We start from the raw sequence: 22,515 nt of genomic DNA, 5'->3' as shown, positions 1-22,515 counted from the left end.
TATTGTGAGGGGGGGTAAGGGGGAAACCGCTTCGGTCGCCTCCTCCACGGAGAGGCTATTTTTTCCATGTCGCCTCCCCCGTGGCCCAACATCGAGGATCGGTGCAGCCTTTCCCTGAGACGCGCCCGGGGCTTCAGCAGCGGATGCAGCGCGGACTCTCATCGCGGAGTGGGCGAGCCCCCGTCGGGGCTCGCCGGGGGAGAGAGCTCCGGTCGCTGGCCTGCGGCAGACTGAAGCTGCGGTCTGCGGAGCTCCAGCTCACGGCGTCCGCAGCCTGGGATCCCTCGTTGGGGACCTGTAAGGAGAAGAAGCTCCGACCACCGGCCCAGGGCCAACTTCTACCACGGGCGCGGCGGGGACTTACCATCAGGAGCGGGGTCCCTCGCTGGGGTCCCCTGGAGAGGAGCTCTGACCGCCTGCCCTGCGGTCTGCGGTGCTTCTGGCTGCAGCGCGGCGGGGGCTTTAGATCATCGACCGCCTGCCTGTGGCCTACACCATCTTGAAGCCGTGATCTTGAGCCTAGGGAAGCACCGATTCAGGACTTACCTTGTCTGCACATCTGGCCGCCTGTAGTGGCGACTGCGGAGGGTTGAGGTCCCGACCACGGGGGAAATTGGAGGAGGACTGGCCAAGTTTTGTGCCTTCCACCACAGTGATGAATGCTGTGGTGGATGTTTGTGTTAATAATTTTTATTGTGTTTGTGTGTTCTTTTTAATTGTACCGCTGCTGGCAAATTCATTTTACTTGCACTTTATGTGCAAGTGACGAATAAAACTGATATTGATTGACATTAATATTGAACTTAACATCTTTCATTCTGGCCCCAGATATTTTACCTTGGGGGAAAAAAAGACTGCAAGAACAATGTGCAGATTAATAAATCTTCAATTTAGAGTCTTGCAATATCAATAGTATTGAAACTTCATTTTAGAACATATCTGGGACAAGTAATGAGATGCAAAGCATCACCAATCGAATGTTCTTCTTGTGCTCAGAGCTCATCCTTCTTTTTTAATGAGACATTTCCCTCCAAGACAGGTTAAATGGTGACTCGGACATAACAAAAGAATAACTTCATTCACAGAGCTAATGAAACAAGGAGATGAGACAGGAAAATCTACTCTATTCCTGCACTATTGAAATAATTCTACCATGACCATTACATAAAAATCCTTCAAGTGCTTAATCTATTTGACATAACAGGAGTTTATATGCAGAGGTCAACATTTAAATTAAACCCATTATAGCTGCTGTCAACTCACAAAACAGTTTCTACTAATCTTGCTTTCTCTCTTTTTATGGTTTGATGTTACTATTTAAATTACCATCAATCCTATCCATCGAGTGATTACGATACAAGGATGTAATTGATAAAATGTGATCATACCATCTATCACATTCTGGTGCTAGTCACATACACATCACAGAAAATATTTGTACTTTCGCGATTCAGTTTATTCAGTACAAAATTGAGTTGAAAGATGTTTGTGGCATTTTAATTCCAGGATACTTGTATCATGTTACATCATCCTTCTGCTGCTTCTGAATGACCATTCATATAATATAATGGGGGAAATCGGGGCTCCATTCAGTTATTCTTTTGTGCTGAGCATCATGAAATTGAAATCACACCAATTGTGAACTATCAATTATTAGGCATTCCAATTCTGGAAAACCACCAAAGGACAATGTCTAAAACAGAAATGACAACCAAATATAGTTGCAACACAAAGTGGAAATTATAGCAGTGATTCCATTACCACCACATAAAATATATGCATTACAAACAAAATATCTGAACCATTAAAAAACAATTTCCTCAAATCCCAGTCCTACAAAGTGCCAGTTTCACAAAAAGAGGACTGCAGAGGAATCAAAAGTTTAGAGCAGCTCTTCTTTCTGTCCAGCCATGTCTTTCTTTTATGTCTTTAATGCTTCAATCATTCTCAAATTGGAATTATCATTTAATGTGCACATACATGAGAATATGCTATAAGTTGCAACAACAGCATGATTCAATCACCAAAAAATAATGGCCTTAAACTGATCATCCTTTTATGATTACACAGAAACACATACAATCAGCAAAATTAAATGATTTTTATACTGAAATGTAATTCTTATTCACAGATCATGGGTAGAACACTCTTCCTGAAACCTTCTAAATTAATCCTTTTACGGGTTGCTCTATTAGGCATTCCTAATTAATATTTTCTTTATATTTTCAAGTATTATTAATTAGCACCCATGGAAATACATTGTTAAAGTGAGTCCTATTTGCTACAGTTACTTTGCAAAGGAATGAGGGACTCCCACCAAGGCCTGCTGGTTTCCTGCGCTGCACATCACCTCAGCTGAAATTATGGCAAAAATAAGGATGAACTCTTTCCCCAGCGCACTTGTCCACAGGAACATTTTTCCAAATATTACTGCACTGTTTCTGCATCCTTTTCTAATTCACTAATATATATATTTTTAATATTGTATCTTATTTGGTTAATCTTCTTTACCGCCGATTTATTTTGTGACTTTAGTTTGTTATTTTAATTGACCTTTAAAAAATTGCTCCTAATGTCTAGGGAGTGGATGAGAAAGTGAGATAACATAGAACTCGCATGAACAAGTGATCGATGGTCATGTGGACTTGGTAGGCCGGTAGGCACCTAAGCTAGTCCTATTTCCATGATGTGTCTCTAGACTAAACCAAGGTTTCCAAGAATAGTTTTGTATTTAACAACTGCGATAATTTCCTAGAGTACGTTGGGAATGTTTGTACAACTTAAATATACGAGTCTGCTTATTTTCTGCACATGCAATTCTAATCAACAAGAAGAGATGTTTCTCACTTGAGTAATCAAGAAAAATTGCACTGTAGCTGTTTCATTTCCTAGATTTTTTGTTCTGTTCTACAATTTTACAATTTTCAAAAATGATTACAATTTTCAGCTTATACACAGTCTACTTCTCACCTCATGTTTCTTTATAACCTAGCATTTCCTTTCAATAAACCTCTGGTGCACATGTTTCTATTCACGTCAGTTGTATGAAAATATGCGAAATTTCATTTATATCTCATCTTTCACCATCTCAAGGGATTCCAAATCATTAAAAAATGAAGCAAGGCAGAAAATGAAACAGCCAAGTTATGCACAATGAAAGACCCTGAAAGGAGCAATAAGCTCCATTGAGCTTTCATATATAGAAAATCACCTGATACTATTCAAAGAAAAGAACTGGAATTCTCCATTTAATTTGTCTAAAATGATGGAAAAATTAATGCCCTCACTTCTCAGAACAGTGCCATATTATTATCTTCTGAAAAGCCATATGATATCTCTGCCTAAAGTTTTACCTAATAGTTAGTCTCCAAAGTATCCGCCTAACTTATGGGAACAAGTCTCTGAAGTGAAACAGTGCACTTCAGAGCTTTCTTCACGTGAATGTCCAGCAATTAGTATAATTCAAAATCATAGAGAGAGTTAAACAGCATGGAAATAGCCCCTTCGGCCCAATTTGTCCATGCTGACTACTGGACCCACCTAAGCTAGTCCAATTTTCCTGTGTTTGGCCCATCTATATTACTAAAACTAAGATCTTGACCGCTTTTGACTTACTGTTATGTGATTTCCGAGAGAACGGCGCCACTTACAGCCGTCATTTTTGGCCACCTCGCTCAGAGCCCCCCTCCGCCGGACTGGACTGGAAGATTTTTCCCATCGATGAAAAATCAGAGAAGTATTAATGTTTTAAAAAATTTCGCCATTCTCTCTGCTGCCCCCACTGGCGGCAGGGGGGAGCAACTATAAAACCCGGAAGTGTCGTGGCTCACTCAGTCTCTGCCAGACGGAGGCAGTGAGAAGGTCACGGCTCTCTGAGCGGCGAATAACACTGAACGCACGTCTACTCCACGGTGAGTCCCCGGGATGTAGTTTTCAGCAAATGTGTATTGTTGGCTTGCAAAGTATTTTTGTCCAATTGGCTTTTTTGCTTTTTAAAGGGCTTTCAGCAAATGTATATTGTTGGCTTGCAAAGTGTTTTTGCCCAATTGGCTTTTTGGCTTTTTAAAGAGCTTTCAGCAAATGTGTATTGTTGGCTTGCAAATTGTTTTTGCCCAATTGGCTTGGGTTTTAAAGGGCTTTCAGCAAATGTGTATTGTTGGCTTGCAACAGTTTTCGGATGGATAAAGCATGAATAAATATTTTATTAGATCAGGACTGGGTTTAATTTCAAAATTGGCGCTCATTCTGTGATTTTCGCATAGTTGCAAGATGGCGCCGATGACGTCATTTCCGGTTGGCTGCATGCTGGCGCTGAGTGAGTCATTTCTGGTTCATGGCAAGAAGCGAGAGGGTGACATCAAGATGGCGCCGAGTGCAGACGCCGTTGAATAATTCAAGAGAGCTGCTCTGTCTATGGTGAGTGTGTTTGTTGGACGTTATTTAAAGCACGTTTTTGCTTCAGCTACAGGGGGCTTGAAACATTTGTTTTACACACTGTATATTCACCACGTTCTGAAGTTACTTAACATTTTAGTATTGGGTGAGTGTGTGTGAGTGAATGAGTCTGTGTGTGAGTGAGTGTGAGTGTGTGTGAATGTGTGTGGATGAGTGTGAGTGTGTGTGAATGTGTGTGGATGAGTGTGTGTGTGTGTGTGTGTGTGTGTGTGTGTGTGTGTGTGTGTGTGTGTGTGTGTGTGTGTGTGTGTGTGTGTGTGTGTGTGTGTGTCTGTGTCTGTGTGTGAGTGTTGCTGGAGGGTGTGTGTGATCAACAAATAACAAATAGTACAAACATTTTGTAGTTTAGAGCTTATTTGGTATGTTTAATAGCCTGATGGCTGACAGGAAGAAGCTGTTCCTCAATGTGGATGTTACAGTTTTCAGTTTACAAAAGTCGGACGCGACTCCAGAAGTCGGGCGTCAGTCAGTCCGCAAGCCGTGAGTCAGTCAGTCAATCCAAATGCCATGAGTTAATCCCAAGGCAGTGTGTGAGTCCAGAGGCCATGTGTAAGTCGCTCACCTCCCCCCCCCTCCCCCCCACTGAGAGCCCCTACCTCAAGACGCTGCCCTCCGCCTGGCTATAGGATATGCCCCCTCCTGCCCCCAACTGAAGCCGCCCATATCCCCTGCTGGAGGACACTCCCCCCCCCCTTTCTCATCAGCTCATGAGAGCCTGAAGCTGTCCCCCTCTCTTGGCTGCATGACGTTTGCCACTCCAACCCCCCCCACTGGCCAGCAATATTGGAATTGGTGGAGAGGTGGAATATTGCGATGGGTGACCAGCCCTCCCGTGTGATGCTGGGACCCAACGGGCCCCACTTAGTCTAGTATCCCTCTAAACCTTTTCCAGTCATAAACTTGCCCAGATATATTTTTTAATGTTGTAATTGTACCTGCCTCTACCACCTCCTCTGGCAGCTCAACCACTTGGTTATCAACCTTTGTGTGAAAATCCTGCCAACCCAAAATCCCTTTAAGTCCTTCCACTTTCATCTTAAACCCATGCCCTCTAAGTTTAGACTCCTCTACCCATGGAAAAAAGACTCTGACTATCTACCCTATTCTGATGATTTTCTAATATCACCCTTCAAACTCATTCACTCGAAGGAAAGCAATTCCAGCCTATTTTATCATTCAAGCCCACCAGTCCTGGCAACATTCTTGTAAATCCTCTATGTACCCTCTCTAACTTAATCACATCCTTCCGTAGCACTGTGGCCAGAAGTGCACACAATACTCCAAGCGTGGTTTCACCACTGTCTTGTACAACTGTAACATAATGTTACAACTCATGTATTCAATGTCCCAAGTGATGAAGGTAAAAATGCCATAAGCCTTCTTCACCACCCTATCTACTTGTGTCGTCACATTCAGGAAATTATGTACTTGTACCCCTTGGTCTTTCTGTCAACTCTCCCCAGGGCCCTACCATTCCATGTGTATGAACCTTTGTGGTTTAACTTCACAAATGTCCTGAAATGCATCACCTCACATTAAGTCTGAGTTAAATTCCATCTGACTTTTCTTTGTCCACTACACCACAAGTATTGGTGTCATCCGCATACTTGCAAATCAGGCTACCTGTGTTCTCACTCAAACGATTAATCTCAAACAACAGTGAACCCAGCACTGATCCATGGCACAGTACGGGTCACTGGCCTCCTATCTGAAAACAAAACTTAAACAATCTTCTCTGCCTCTTACCATCAAGCAAATGTTGTACCCAGTTGCTTGGTTCACTCTGCATCCCACGTGATCTAATCTTCTGGACCAGGCTACCTTGCGTCCATGTCGACAACATTCATCCGTCATAGAAACATAGAAAATAGGTGCAGGAGTAGGCCATTCGGCCCTTCCAGCCAGCACCGCAATACAATATGATCATGGCTGATCATCCAAAATCAGTACCCCGTTCCGGCTTTTCCCTATATCTCTTGATTCCGTTAGCTCCAAGAGATAAATCCTAGGATGTTGTGAGAAGCAAGGGAAGAGATTTCTGGAACACAAGAGACTACAGATGCTGTTATATGTAGTGGGGGGAACTCAGTGGACCAGGCTACATCTGTGGGGGCAAATATATATTCAACGTTTAGGGTCCAGCCCCTGTATCAGGACCTTTCGATAGCCAAAGGTGAGGTACTGGAAGACTGAAGCGTGACTAATGTTTTGCCTTTATCCTCCAAGGATATCTCTCTTGAAAAACTCAATCAAATTCATGAGACATGACCTCATGGACAAAGCCAAGCTGAGTATCCCTAATCAGTCTTGCCTTTCTAAATGTGGATTGATCCTGTTTCTTATAATCCTTTCCATTAACTTTTCCACCATAGGTTCACCACCATGTAGTTATCTGGCTTGTCCTTGCTACCCTTCTTAAATAAAGGCAAAACATTAGTCATCACAACATCCTGGAATATACCTGGTTCGGAGCTGGATATTTATCCAACTTTAACTGCTTCAAGACTGCCAACACCACCTCTTTTGCAATCAATATGTTTTGGGATATAACTATTCTCTCCCTAAACTCTCTAGCTTCCATGTCCTTTTCCACAGTAAAGATAGGCAAGAAGTATCCATGTGAAACTTTACCCATCTCTCTTGACTCCACACATGGATGTCACACTGATGCTACACTCGCCCCAGATACCCATTAGCTCTTAATATACCTGATAGAATCTTTTTAGATTTCCTATACCTCTTTGTCAAATAAATGTAATTTCCCCTTTTTGCCCTCCTAATTTCTGTCCTAAATATACTGCCACAACCCTTATACTTCTCCTGGGACTTGCTTGGTATCAGTTGACTATATTGGCATCCTTTCTCCTCACCAGAACCTCGGGGATGGCAGAAGCCTCCTCGTGGCGATCCCCGGAAACGACGACACGATGCATTTAGTGACGCGTCGGGCGACCAATTCTGTCAACATGTTGGACGATGACGGAAGCCAACAGCGAGCTATACGTCGTCTGACACATGAACGAACGAACCAGAACCTCAATATGCTTATCAAGCAGGGTTCTTTAATCCAGCCAGCCTTATCCTTCACTCAAACAGAAACATGCCGGTTTCAAGGCTCCCTATCTCACTTTTAAAAGCTTTCCATTTGCCAGCAGTCCCTTTATTTGTGAACAGTCTCATCCAATCAATGACTCGAACTCAAACCATTCACCAACATACTTTATTACTCCGTTCGACCACCTCTGCTAAAAATAAAAGTACTCGGGATTGGATTGTAACAAATGTGAGGGTATGGTGATAGAGAACAGGGGGTGATAGAGAACATGGATGGTAGTAGTATGGGAACAAATATTGTTTGAATGAATTGCAACAAACAATAGCTGGTTTCTCATCTCGTCCACACAGAGGGAAGTGGCACCACACCAGATTCCAATAAAACAAACAAAACGACCCAACAATGGCAGGCGAGATAAACCCACTTCCTGCTCTCCTTTTATTTTTGTGGGCATCAGTGGACATTTTTACTGTTTACTTTAAAAAAATATATAGCTGCCTGGCATCCATCAGACTGCTTTGTGGTCAACCATGTATCCAAAGCGTGTATTTATACTTCCTTTATCAACAAATACTTGCAAACAGAATCTACAAGAAATTGGTTTCTCATTCCCATCCAGGAGATCAATTAGTCAAAAGCATAACCCTCTCCAGAAAGAAAATGGAATAATATATTCTGTCAGTTTCTTGGAATCCCAGTTGTGGAATTTAATTTCAGTTAATACTCTGGACTACTCTGAAGTGAGGAATCTTAAATACAATTAAATTCCACAACTGGGATTTGAATACTGGCCTCAGAATTTTCAATTTATGGATTACTAGTCCAGTAATCTAATTCTGCATTATCATATCCAATTATTTTTTAGGATTACCCAATTGGGGAGATTACAGATTAATGGAGGAACAATGGAGTGATCTAATAACCAGAGAAAATTAAGTAGGTCTGTTAGGACAAGAATGATATGTGAAAGAGATTTTATGCAAATTGCCAGCAGCAAAGTTTTTGGTGACCTCCAAAACAGACTGTAAAAAGCGACAGGCTTTTGACTATGGTGCTGAGCTAATCAAGACTAGAGTTGAAAAAGCCTTGGTTGAGGAATAATCATTAAATAATCACTCTTCAAAATTTTATAAATTTCAAAGAAAAAAATTTACTGTCAATGTTAGCTGAAATATTTGTTTATTCATCAGCATTAGTCAAACACACGATTTACCATATGCACAGTTTTTGCAACATGTTCTGGAAAACACAAAGAATGTGCATTGGGAGAGGTGCCATACCGAATAGCAAAAGGCAGCACAGTCATTACAGGGGAGAAACTGGCTTTATCAAAATAAAACTGAGATTCATGTCAATGTAGGTTACAAATTATGTAGAAATTAATACTTATCTACAATGAACACGGTTTAATGTTTTCAACTGTTTAATGTTTGCCTACCTTGTGCATTAGAAGTAACACTGTATGCATTCCTCATTCCAATTGTAGATTGAGCAGCAATCTGTGCACTGGTTTCAGCATCTTGTTCTTCAGTGCTGATGATCTCCAGAGCTCCAAATTCATTCATTTGAAACTAATAAGAAGATTAAAGATTTATTGCAATGTAAAAGAAAATAAAAGTTTGCAACAAGTAAAAAAAAAGAACAGTGATTGAAACAAAATGGTTCTGTATAAATAAGAAACATTAGTACTTGTTAGCGGAAAATGCTGCAAAAAGTAGTAAACACTGCCCAGTCGATCATCGGCTCTGACCTCCCTACCATCGAGGGGATCTATCGCAGTCGCTGCCTCAAAAAGGCTGCCAGCATCATCAAGGACCCACACCATCCTGGCCACACACTCATCTCACCGCTGCCATCAGGTAGAAGGTACAGGAGCCTGAAATCTGCAACATCCAGGTTCAGGAACAGCTGCTTCCCCACAGGCTATTAAACACAACTTCAAACAATCTCTGAACTATAATGGCCCTGTCTCACGGTGCGAGTCCACCCACGAGTGATTCCGAGTTTAAAACAAATCAAACTCGTGGTAATCACGTAGAATTAACGTAGCGGGAACGTCGGAACTCGTAACGCTAACGGCAGGTACTCGGGAAACTTGTTAACTCGTGAAAACATAATGAAAGATTTCCACGAGTCAAATTTACTCTTGAAGTAAACATTTTAAACTTTTAAACTCGTTGTAAGAACGTAGTAGCCCGTGAGTTTACTGTAGTGACTCGTGAGTCTACCGTGGGCACTCTTTAACTCAGTGGGACAGGCAGCATCTCTGGAGAGAAGGAATGGGTGACGGGATGACGTTTCCAAAACTCTGCTGCGTCTTTGTGTTACTCCAGCACTGTGTGTTCACTTTTTGTCAACCAGCATCTGCCCTTTCTTGTGTATGATATTATTTGTATCCCCCCCATTTCAGGGCACCATAATGTTTGGGACACAGAAATGTCATGTCAATGAAAGTTGTAGTGACAGATTTTATATCGTCTCAAGGATCAGAAGGTAATCTATACACGCTCACGAGCTCTCCACGAGACATTCAAAGCCGTCGAAAGAATTTCAAAAACACTCTTGATTGATAGTTTCTTTATTGTGGTAGTACAAACAGTAAGATAATCATAAAGGCTTCTTCTTGTATAAGTACATTTCAATCATACTCGTGGTCTGCTCATGCATGGTCAAATGTGATGACTCTTCCCCGATCTTCTTCAAACTAAACTAAATTAAACTCCTTGGGAGTCTGCGCGAGATCCTTTGCATATCCTTTGCATGCAATGACTGCTTGAAGTCTGCGATTCATGGACATCACCAGTTGCTGGGTGTCTTCTCTGGTGATGTTCTGTCAGGCCTGTATTGCAGCTATCTTCAGCTTATGCTTGTTTTGGGGGCTAGTTTCAGTTTTCTCGTCAGCATATAAAAGTCATGCTCAATTGGGTTCAGATCGGGTGATTGACGGCCACTCAAGAATTGACTTTTATTTTGCCTTGAAAAACTCCTTTGTTGCTTTAGAAGTATGTTTGTGATCATTGTCTTGCCGTAGAATGAACTGCCGGCCAAGATGTTTTGAGGCATTTGTTTGAATTTGAGCAGATAGGATGTGTCTATACACTTCAGAATTCAATATGCTTCTACCATCAGCAGTTGTATCATAAATGAACATATGTGAGCCAGTACCTTCAGAAGCCATACATGCCCAGCATGGCTGTCCGAAGGGGGGGTGCGTTGGGTGCGACCGCACACCCCTTTTTTTCTCCCTAAGAAAAAAGTCACCAAAAATAAATAAATAAATAAATAAACGGGAGAAAAAAAATCAACGTTTCCACTTTGGAAAAGGCCAGTACTCTGTTCTCCCGTCCCCGGGTGGGAGTGGCTGAATCTGAACCCAACGGCTGTAACCCCAACAGCAGACGCCGCTGCGGCGGAGCCCGCTCCCCTCGCCTCCCCCCGCCGCCGGGGCCCAAGCCATCTTCCCCCCACACCACCCCCGCTGGGCCCACTCCACCCCTGCTGGGCTCATGCCATCCCCGCTGGGCCCACGCCACCCCCGCTGACCCCCGTTGGGCCCACACCACCCCCGCTGGGCTCATGCCACCCCCGCTGGGCCCATGCCACCCCTGCTGGGCCCATGCCACCCCTGCTGGGTCCATGCCACCCTCGCTGACCCCTGCTGGGCCCACGCCACCCCCACTGGGTCCAAGCCACCCCCGCTGGGCCCACGCCACCCCTGCTGGGCCCACGCCACCCCTGCTGGGCCCAACGCCACCCCCTGCTCACCCCCGCTGGGCCCACGCCACCCCCACTGACACCCGCTGGGCCCCCGCCACCCCCACTGGGCCCACGCCACCTTCATCCCCCCCACCTGCTGGGCCCGCGCCACCTTCATCTTCGCCCCCTCCCTACAAGAAAGAGGGGGGATGTGAGAGGGGGGAGGGGGAGAGAGAGAGAGGGGAAGGGAGAGGAGAGAGAGATTGGGGAGGGGAGAGGGAAAGGGGGATTATCTTGAGTGAGATTGCAAAATTAAGGTAGGTTTTAGAGCTATTATATTTTCTCCTCCATATGAATAATATTAAACAATATCAAATAATATCAAACAATTGGAACTGCTTTCTTTTCCTTGATAACAATACTGAAAAATATGAATTCCATAGTTTGTGACATAAATACACATTTTAATGGGATCATTATATACAGATGTAACATTTCCATTTTGAGATTGGGGGGGGGGGGGGGGCTTGGGGCAAATATGCGTCAAGCCGCCAGCCTAATCGTTAAAGAGTAAAAAGATAGCCTAATCGATAAAGAGCTGAGACGAGGAATGAGAGCCGCCAAGGAAAGGTACTCTGAGAAGTTGAGGAGCAAGTTCTCAGCTAATGACTCTTCTTCAGTTTGGAAGGACATGCAAGAAATCACCAGCTATAATAGGAAAGCCCCCCGCTCTTTGGACAATCGTCAGCTGACGAACGACCTGAATGAGTTTTACTGCAGGTTTGAAAATCAGAAATGTAACACTGGTACCCCTTCCCCAACAAACACAGCCAGACCCCAGTCTGCAAAGAATGGACCCTGCACCCTCTCCTTCCCATTCACCACGTCACACCTACTTAAGGCAAGACTCCAGTATGAAAAGAGTGGACCCTTTCCCACCCCAACCAACACTTCACACCCACTCACAGCATAACCTCAGTTTGCAAAGACTGGGCCCTTCTACACCCACCCCACTCCAATCACCACTTCACACCCAATGACTGCACCTCCACAGACACCACTGTCAAGCTTCTCAAGTTTGCGGATGACACAACCCTGATTGGACTGATCCAGGATGGGGATCTCTGTACTCTTTTCAGTTTGACATCTTTCCTATAACATGGTGCCCAGAACTGAACACAATATTCTAAATGCGGTCTCACCAACGTCTTACACAACTGCAACATGACCTCCCAACATCTATACTCAATACTCTGACTGATGAGGGCCAAAGTGCCAAAATACTTTTTGACCACCTGGTATACCTGCGACACGACCTTCAAGGAACCATTCAAGAGATTCCTCTGCCCACCTGGCTAATTGATCCAGATCCTGCTGCAATCTTTCACAACCATCTTCACTATCTGCAAAACCACTCACTTCTGTATCATCAGCAAACTTGCTAATCTTGCCCTGTTCTGTGATGTTTCACAGAGTGCTGGAGTAACTCAGCGGGTCAGGCTAAGTATAGAAGTTGGGAGGTCATGTTGCAGTTGCATAAGAAGTTGGTGAGGCCGCATTCAGAGTATTGTGTTCAGTTCTGGGCACCATGTTATAGGAAAGATGTCATCAAACTGGAAAGGGTACAGTGAAGATTTATGAGGATGTTGCCAGGACTAGAGGGCCAGAGCTATAGGGAGAGGTTGAGTAGGCTGGGACTCTATTTCATGGAGCACAGGAGGATGAGGGGTGATCTAATAGAGGTATATAAAATCATGATTTGAATAGATATGGTTGAGTCTTTTGCCCAGAGTAATTGAATCGAGGAGCAGAGGACATAAGTTTAAGGTGAAGGGCAAAAGATTTAATAGGAATCTGTGGGGTATGTTTTTCACACAAAGGATGGTAGGTGTATGGAACAAGCTGCCAAAGGACTATCGCAACATTTAAGAAGCAGACAGGTACATGGTTAGGACAGGTTCGGAGGGATATGGATCAAACGTGGGCAGGTGGGACTAGTGCAGATGGGACATGCTGGGCCGAAGGGCCTGTTTCCACACTGTATCACCCTATGACTCTATCTTTCCCTCTCAAACCCATTCTCCGGCCTTCTCCCCATTACCTCTGACACCCGTATCAATCAAGAATCTATCAATCTCCTCCTGAAAAAATGTACATTGACTTGACCACAGCTATCTGTGGCAATGAATTCCACAGTTCACCACCCTCTGACTTAAGAAATTCCTGCTCATCTCCTTCCTAAAGGAATGTCTTTTAATTCTGAGGCTATGGCCACTGGTCGTAGACTCTCCCACTAGTGGAAACATCGTCTCCAAATCCACTCCATCCAGGTTTTTACCAGGCTGGGACAGACGGCAACAGCTTCACACCGTGTCCCAAAGCTTCACACCGATGTCCTGCATCACCCAAGGCAGCAGAGATGTTATAGGAGAGGGCAAGCACCATAACAAAGCAGCTCACGATGGTTTGGGTAACATTCAGGAATGTCTATGCATGTCACATCATGAATATTACTGAAGAACGGTCTTGACCCAAACTATAATCTATACCTTTTCTCCAGAGATGCTGCCTGACCCACTGAGTTACTCCAGCACTCTGTGACATGTCACCTATCCATGTTCTCCACTGATGCTGCCTGACTCACTGAGTTACTCCAGCACTCTGTGACATGTCACCTATCCATGTTCTCCACAGATGCTGCCTGACTCGCTGAGTTACTCCAGCACTCTGTGAAACGTCGCCTATTCATATTCTCCGCTAAACTAGTCCCACTCACACGAGTTTGGCCCATATCCATCTAAATCTGTCCTATCCATGTACGTGTCCAAATGTCTCTTAAACATTAGGATAGTCCCAGCCTTAACTACCTCCTCTGGCAGCTCGTTATATACACCCAGCACAAAGGGTGTGAAAAAGTTACCTCAGATTCCTGTTAATTTCTGAAATATTGGTCATAAATTTGGTTCAAAAATGCTCCAAAACAAGGCTCAGAATGGATCAGAGAGCATCTAAAACCCCTGAGCTTCCAGGGCCCTTAAGCGGGCCCTGGACCCTGACATCGAGGGACTTCATGCTTCGCTCTCATGATGTGCACACACTATTTCACATTAAGTTTTATGTAATCCTGTCATGCCACCCCCCTTTTTGAAAAGCTTCGTACGGGCCTGCCCTGGCCATAACACCACCACCACCGTGTTTCACAGATGAGGTGGTACACTTTGGATCTTGGGCAGTTCCTTCTCTCCTCCACACCTTGCTCTTGCCATCACTCTGATATGTTAATCTTCATCTCATCTGTCCACAAGACCCTTTTCCAGAACTGTGGTTGCTCTTTTAAGTACTTCTTGGCAAACTGTAACCTGGCCATCCCATTTTTGCAGCTAACCAGCGGTTTGCATCTTGCCTCTTCTGGAGTCGGTGTGGATTTGTCAATGACCACTGTCCGCAGAAGACTTCATGAACAGAAATACAAAGGCTACACTGCAAGATGCAAACCACAGGTTAGCTGCAAAAATAGGATGGCCAGGTTACAGTTTGCCAAGAAGTACTTAAAGGATCAACCACAGTTCTGGAAAAAAAGGGCTTTTCATTGATGAATAGATTCTTGTAATCAGCTTTGAGGGACTGCACAAACCTTTATGCGGAAAGACAGATTAATCAATGTCAGCAGAACAGATTTATTGAGAAAAGTCAGTTTAAAATTAAACATTTGTTTTTAGATGGTAACAAGCTGACCTTTGAGGGCTGTGCATTTGATGTCGTCATGCGGTGGTTAAGTCCAGCTTCTTTCACCTAAGGAAGCTGGCAAAGGTGAAGCCCATCCTCGAGCGGCAGCATTTTGAAACAGTAATCCATGCCTTTATTACATCTAGGCTGGATTACTGTAACGCACTCTACTCTGGAGTCGCACGAGCTTCATTGGCTCGTCTCCAGCTGGTTCAAAATGCTGCCGCTCGCCTTTTGACCGGAACTCAAAAGAGAGAGCACATTACGCCAATTTTGGCCTCCCTTCACGGCTCCCAGTGCACTTTCGAGTTCATTTTAAAATTATTTTATTTGTTTTCAAATCGTTGAATGGGCTCGCCCCGCCTTACCTCTCTGAGCTGCTCCACCTATATGCTCCTGCCCGGTGCCTCAGGTCAGCTGATCAGCTGCTCCTTGAGGTACCACGGTCTAAGCGGAAGCTCAGAGGGGATAGAGCCTTTTCTGTTGCTGCTCCGGCACTCTGGAACACCTTGCCGTTGCACATCAGACTGGCCCCCTCACTGTCCATCTTCAAATCCTCCCTAAAAACTCATTTTTATTCTCTGGCTTTCGACATTGGCTGAGACATTGCTCCTGTTCTTAGTGCTTTTAATGTCTTTTAATTTTTACTGTTTTTAGTCCTTCGTTTTACGGTTTTTAATGGTTTGTAATAACTTTTTGTCCATGAGTTCTCATGTACAGCACTTTGTGGCAACTGCGGTTGTTTAAAGCGCTTTATAAATAAAGTTTATTATTTATTTATTATTATCAAAGATTTCAGCTACGATTTTAAGAAGGTCCCACTTGGTAAGCAGCATTAGAAAGTAAAGGGCCATAAGTGCACATGTTTTCGGAGTGGAATTAGGCTATTCGGACCATCAAGCACTCAGACATTCAATCATGGCTGATCTCTGCCTCCTAATCCCATTTTCCTGCCTTCTCCCCATAACCCTTGACACCTGTTCTAATTGAGAATTTGTCTGTCTCTGCCTTAGAAATATCCACTGACTTGGCCCGCTCAGTACCGATTGTACCGGAGGTGGTCCAGAGAAGACATACAGTGCCCTCGATAATGTTTGGGGCAAAGATCGATCATTTATTTATTTGACTCTGAACTCCACAATTTGAGATTTGTAACAGAAAAAAATCACATGTGGTTAAAGTGCACATTGTTAGGTTATATTACAGCTGTGTTTCTACATTGTCCACCCATTTCAGGGCACCATGATATGGTTATATGTTAAGGGACAAAAGTTTAGAGGCAACATGAGGGGGAACTTCTTTGCTCAGAGAGTGGTAGCTGTGTGGAATGAGCTTCCAGTGGAAGTGGTGAAGGCAGGTTCATTTTTTATCATTTAAAAATAAATTGGACAGGTATATGGACGGGAAAGGAATGGAGGGTTATGGTCTGAGTGCAGGTAGATGGGTCGAGATGGCCTGTTTCCATGCTGTAATTGTTATATGGTTATATGGTTATAATATTTGGGACACATGGCTTCACAGGTGTTTGTAATTGCTCAGGTGTGTTTAATTGCCTCCTTAATGCAGGTGTAAGAGAGTTCAGCATCAAGTCTTTCCTCCAAGTTTTCCATCACCTTTGGAAACTTTTATTGCTGTTTATCAACACGAGGACCAAACTTGTGCCAATGAAAGTCAAATAAGCCATTATTAGACTGAGAAACAAGAATAAAACTGTTAGAGACATCAGCCAAACCTTAGGCTTACCAAAATCAACTGTTTGGAACATAATTAAGAAGAAAGAGAGAACTGGTGAGCTTACTAGTCGCAAAGGGACTGACAGGCCAAGGAAGACCTCCACAGCTGATAACAGAAGAATTCTCTCTATAATAAAGAAAAAAATCCCAAAACACCTGTCCGACAGATCAGAAACATTCTTCAGGAATCAGGTGTGGATTTGACAATGACCACAGTCCACAGACTTGGCCACTCAAGAATGGACCAATTTTTAGCTTTGAAAAACTACTTTGTTGCTTTCGCAGTATGTTTGGGATCATTGCCTTGCTGGAGAATGAACCGCCGGCCAATGTGTTTTGAGGCATTTGTTTGAACTTGAGCAGATAGGATGTATCTAAAACTCTGAAATAACATATTTGATTAAATCTGCTTTCAAAATCTTTCAGGCTAATGGGATCACAGGAGCAACTTCGGGTTAAATGTGGAGCTTGGTTACCCATACTAGCTGCTTTGAGATGCAGATATCCTTGACAAAACCTTAGTTTAATTTCTCCGTCAGTACCTATATGCAGCAAGGAATTAAAGGATCCATCTGAACGACCCAAAGCACTTGTGATTGTGCAACCTCTTGCAAATAGTGATGCAACATCTTGCTAGATCAATGTCTCCTTTCCAGCACCATCAGTCCAACTCTTCATAACTGCCTGTAGTTCTCTCTCTTGCTGTTAAGTACATTTTTAGCAATATGGAACACAAATAAAAAGCTATTATAGACACAAAATGCTGGAGTAACTCAGAGGGTCAAACAGCATCACTGGAGAAAAGGAGTAGGTGACGTTTCAGGTCGAGACCCTTCTTCTGACTGAGAGTCAGAGGAGAGGGAAACTGGAGTAATGAAATGGTACAAAGAATGATAAGTATGAAAAGAACAAATCAAGGCCAGCAAGGCTGATCAAGGAAAGGTGGAGCTAACAATCATCCATTGTTGGTCCAATGGTCCATTGTTGGCTGTGGAAGAGGGGGAATGAACAGTGAAACTAAGCAGGATGACAGTGAAGCTAGTAGGATGACTAGGGTGGGGGAGGAATGGAGAGAGAGGGAATGCAAGTGTTACTTTAAATTAGAGAAATCAATATTCATACCACTAGTTGTAAGCTGCACAAGCTAAATTGTTCCACCAATTTACATTTGGCCTCACTCTGACAGTGGACAGAAAGTTATATGGGAATGAGAAGGGGAGTTAAAGTGTTTGGCAACCGGGAGATCATGTAGGCCAAGGCATACTGAGAATTAGATGTTCAATGAAACAATTGCCAAGTCTGGGCTTGGTCTTGTCGATATGGTAGCCCACACCTAGAACAGCAGATACTGTAGATGAGGTTGGAGGAGGTGCAAGTGAACCTCTGTCTCACCTGAAAGGGCTGTTGAGGTCCCTGGATGGAGTCGAGAAAGAAGGTATAGGGACAGATGTTGCATCTCCTGCAGTTGTCGGGGAAAGTTCATCATGATGATGTTGCGGGGGGTGTTTTGGATGTGAAGGGATGAGTTAACCAGGGAGTTGTAGAGGGAACAGTCTCTGCGGAAGGTGGAAAGGGGTGGATATGGGAAGATGTGACCAGAGGTGGTATCCCATTGGAGGTGGCGAAAATGTTGGCGGATTATGTGCTGTATGCGACTTTTATTCAGTGAAAGATGAGGACTAGGGGGACTCTGTCCCTGTTGCGACTAGGAGGGGAGCAAGTTCACATCTGCGGGATACCGAGAGACACGAGTGATGGCGTAATATATAGTATGATAGGAGGGTAACCCTCGATCCTTAAAGAATGAGGACATCCTGGTACGAAACACCTCATCTATTACCACAAGCTATTATTATGTACAATCACAATACTACAATTTTCCCCTCTTACACAAAGCTTTTAATGCTCAGCATAATGTTTTATAAATCAATAGGTCTTCTGAAACATGTCGTGTTTCTCAATATATATTCATCTTAAGATTTGAAAATGCTAGCAACAAAATAAAAATACCCAAATTCCAGGAGCTTAGTATATTGCATGGATGCATTCTAGGACATTAAATTTCATGCATATAGCCATAAAACTTGCATTCACCTCACAAAAACACAATTACGTACTAGAATTGAAATGCAGAAATATACTTTCATTTGTGTTGTAATTATTGCAAAACCCTCAATCTTGTGTTCACAAGTTGAATTTAGAAAGAGATGAATTCTTGCCAATCTTTCAAAAGTTCATCAGGATAAAATACAATTTGAGTATGTCATTACAAATCAAAACTATTATAGTTTTATTTTTTAACGGGGCAATTCAACCTTAATTGCATTAATTAATGTTGCCAAAGGCAGAAATTGGCTGGGATCCTACTAAGTTGCACTCAGAGATTAGTGGATATATGGAACAAGCAGTCAGTGAAGGTAGTTGAGGTAGGTACTATAACAGCATTTATAAAGGCACTTGGACAGGAACATGGATAGAAAAGGCTCAGATTGATGTAAGCTAAATGCATACAAATGGGATTAGCGTGGATGGGGTATCTTGGCTGGCATGGGCAAATTGGGCTGAAGGGCCTGTTTCCATGCTGTATGGCTACGACACAATGAATGACACAGTTTATGGAAGCAAAGCTAACATTGTCCTTTTTTTGTCACAATACCTTTCCAAGCATCAAATGGAGATGTAGTGAATCAAACAGTTCATGGTTCACCACCAGATAACCAAGACAGTCATAACTTTACATCTGACATTAAAATGTCATAAAATGGCATAATGATAAGAGTAACAAAATAAGTAAATTGACCAATTCTAATTATTCAGAATCTATGCAAGAGCAATTCAGGCAATCCAACCCTTCAATCCAGCCCCCCTTTGAACAACAAACTACCTCCACTGTATTTCCTTGGATCCCAAACATTCACTCTGTAAAGAATTTTCCTCAAATCAGACTCAGGAAATTTTAGATGATCAGTAACAATGATGAGACATTGATGGAATAGAGCATCACAAGCCAACTCCCTGTAAAACACAGCATGATATTTATTGATACAAGGATTTGTCAAAATATCTTGCAACTTCCACCGATTGGGATTTTACATCAAGCAAATTTTCCAAGAAGTGTCATGATGTTTATACTTAATGGATAAGTTATTGCTTCTTCCAGCGCAATAAGTTAAACAGTTTTCATTAAGTTGGAAAGAGTGTCAGAGAAGATTTACGAGGATGTTACCAGGACTCGAGGTCCAGAACTATAGGGAGAGGTCAGGCAGATTAGGAATGTGTTCCTCAGAGTGCAGGAGTCGGCAGTGATTTATAGAGGTGTATAAAATCATGGGGGGAATAGATAGGCCAAATGCACATAGTTATTTTAGGGAATCATGAACCAGAGGACACAGGTTAAAGGTGAGAAGGGAAAGATTTAAAAAGAAGCCGAGGATCAGCTTTTTCACACTGAGTGTGGAACAAGCATTTGGAACGAGTATATGGAACAAGCTACCAGAGGAGGTAGTTGAGACAGACACTGTAACAACATTTAAAAGACATTTGGACAGGTATATGAATAGGAAGGGTTTAGAGGGATATGGGCCAAACACAGGCAGGTGGGGCTAGCATTGGATTCTTGGTCGGTATGGACAAATTGGGCCAAAGGGTCTGTTTCCGTGCTGCATGACTATGTTTTGGTTCTTCAAAATACAGATTACTCATTCATAGGAATTATCATATCACCACCGTACAGTGAATCTCTCTGAGAAGAATCCATAAGATATCTCACTAATTAGATATTTGGTACACTGAAATAATATCTCCAAATATCTCCTATTTAGCATATTAATAGTAAAACTGAATGTTTTTTTTTGTTAATAATGAGCTACACTCACCATAGTATGCGAACTGGAAAAGAAACGAGCCTGAATTCATAATGCTTGGTTGAGTATTTATACATCCCATTATATTCAACATGACTCAAATTTTTTTCATTAAATGTTCCTTTTTTCACCAATTTATACAGAAATAATTAATCTCAAAAGAAACCAATGATGTTTTGAGCAAATTGTTTGCATTTTTGTTTCAGTAATAAGGCATCAATGCATGATGTTCATTTATATATAACATAGAACATTTTTAAGCATAGAAACAGGTCCTTCGGCCCACAATGTCTGTGCCAAAAATGATACCAAGTTAATCTCCTCTGCCTGCAGGTGGCCCATATCCCTCCCTCCTCACGTGCCGCTCTGATCTCTGTTCATGGCAGATAGGCCAGGAGGAGCAGTGGACCAGCACAGTGGACAGTGCCTACCTGTCAGGAAAGACCCATCACCCTGTGGAACCACAGCCACAGCCAGAGGAGCAAAAGCTGAATCCAATTAGCTGTTATTGGATTGGCCCACCACTGCCTCATCACCCTACTTTCTAAAGAACATGGGAGAGGGGGAAGGAAAGGGAGAAGAAGAGAGGAAGAATGTGGGGTACCTCCCTACTAATTCCATTCCCATTTTGCAGATTTGGAGGGACAAGCCCAAGACAGCCAGTTCCTCCAACGTCGACTGAGCTGCCGGGACAAGCCTGAGTGCCAGCGTGGCCTCTTTGTGTTCAAGACTAAGCTGCCATGACAAGCCCAAGACTACTGGCAACTCCTCTTCGAGGCCAAGACTGAGCCGTTTGGACAAGCCCAAAATTGATGTCTGTAAATTGTCCCTAATGTGCAGGGGATGGGCGAAAACGTGAGATAATATAGAACTCGTGTGAATGGATGATCGAACATAGAATCAGTGAGGATTCAGGGCCACAGGGTCTGTTTCCATGCGATATCACTAAACTAAATATATATTCTCAGTCAAAAGAATCTAATATAGATTTATATTTTCAAATATAGTTTGGTCTATAGATTAATAGAACTGAACTTTTAATAGAACTTTTTAAAATCACTACACTGTAAATTTGATTGTTCTTAAAAAGATAGTTAACCTTTGTGATGTCAAACAAATTTGTGACATTTGATAAAAGAAAACTCATTATAAATAACTAAAAATGAATTTTGAACTTGCTAATTAGTACTGTAAAGTTTTGTTGTGCTGTTAATATCATGACTTTTTTATTATTATTTCAATGTTAAACACTAATAATTAATCTTTTGAATTGTGGAAAAAGTACCAGTAAGTTTTGTCATTTCACATCTTCATAATTGCAATAGACTGAATGGGCTAAAAGCTGCATTTTCATCACCATAGACTCTGAATATAGAGGTGGTGAATGTCCACATTCCAGGTTTTAGAAACTGCAGGATCATCAGCCCCATGACCAGCTAATGATTCCACTAGGGAGTGAACAATGCACAGAATACAGAAAGTAAATGAAGCACATGTTCTATACATATGCCACATATGTGAGGGACTATAACCAAAGACAGACATTGTAAATAATGAGTAATTGGCTGGTGAGAGATGGCTGAGGCCAACATTCCATCTCTTCTGAATTTCACTGGACAAGCAATTATTCAGAAAACACACCCCGTGGTGTTTTATACTTAAACCCAGCGGGTGAGGCAGCCTCTATGGAGTGAAGGAAATAAGCGACGTTTCGGGTCGAGACCCTCCTTCAGGAGTCTGAAGAAGGGTCTCGACCCGAAACGTCGCCCATTTCCTTCGCTCCATAGACGCTGCCTCGCCCGCTGAGTTTCTCCAGCATTTTAGTCGACCTTCGATTTTCCAACATCTGCAGTTCCTTCTTAAACATAGTACTTAAACCAGTATCTACCTCCAGATACTGAAAAAATTGGCAAAGACAGCAGTATAGGCCTCCAAGCAATCCCTTGTTCTGCTATCATTCTTGATTTTGATCATTCATTCTAAAGTT

The 22,515-nt window shown here is 42.8% G+C and overlaps 1 protein-coding gene across 1 annotated transcript in view; it reads right to left on the bottom strand.

Annotated features, from left to right (window-relative positions):
- Positions 1-22,515, bottom strand: part of LOC116972405 (lethal(3)malignant brain tumor-like protein 4) — a 348,065-nt gene that overhangs the window by 266,441 nt on the left and 59,109 nt on the right. Inside the window, exon 5 of the mRNA XM_033020053.1 lies at positions 8,949-9,081. Coding sequence (XP_032875944.1) covers positions 8,949-9,081 — 133 coding nt within the window. The remainder of the gene's footprint in view (positions 1-8,948; positions 9,082-22,515) is intronic.

This window comes from Amblyraja radiata, chromosome 4 (assembly GCF_010909765.2).
Source record: "Amblyraja radiata isolate CabotCenter1 chromosome 4, sAmbRad1.1.pri, whole genome shotgun sequence".
NCBI classification, from domain to species: domain Eukaryota; kingdom Metazoa; phylum Chordata; class Chondrichthyes; order Rajiformes; family Rajidae; genus Amblyraja; species Amblyraja radiata.
This window is presented reverse-complemented; position numbering and strand designations above follow the sequence as displayed.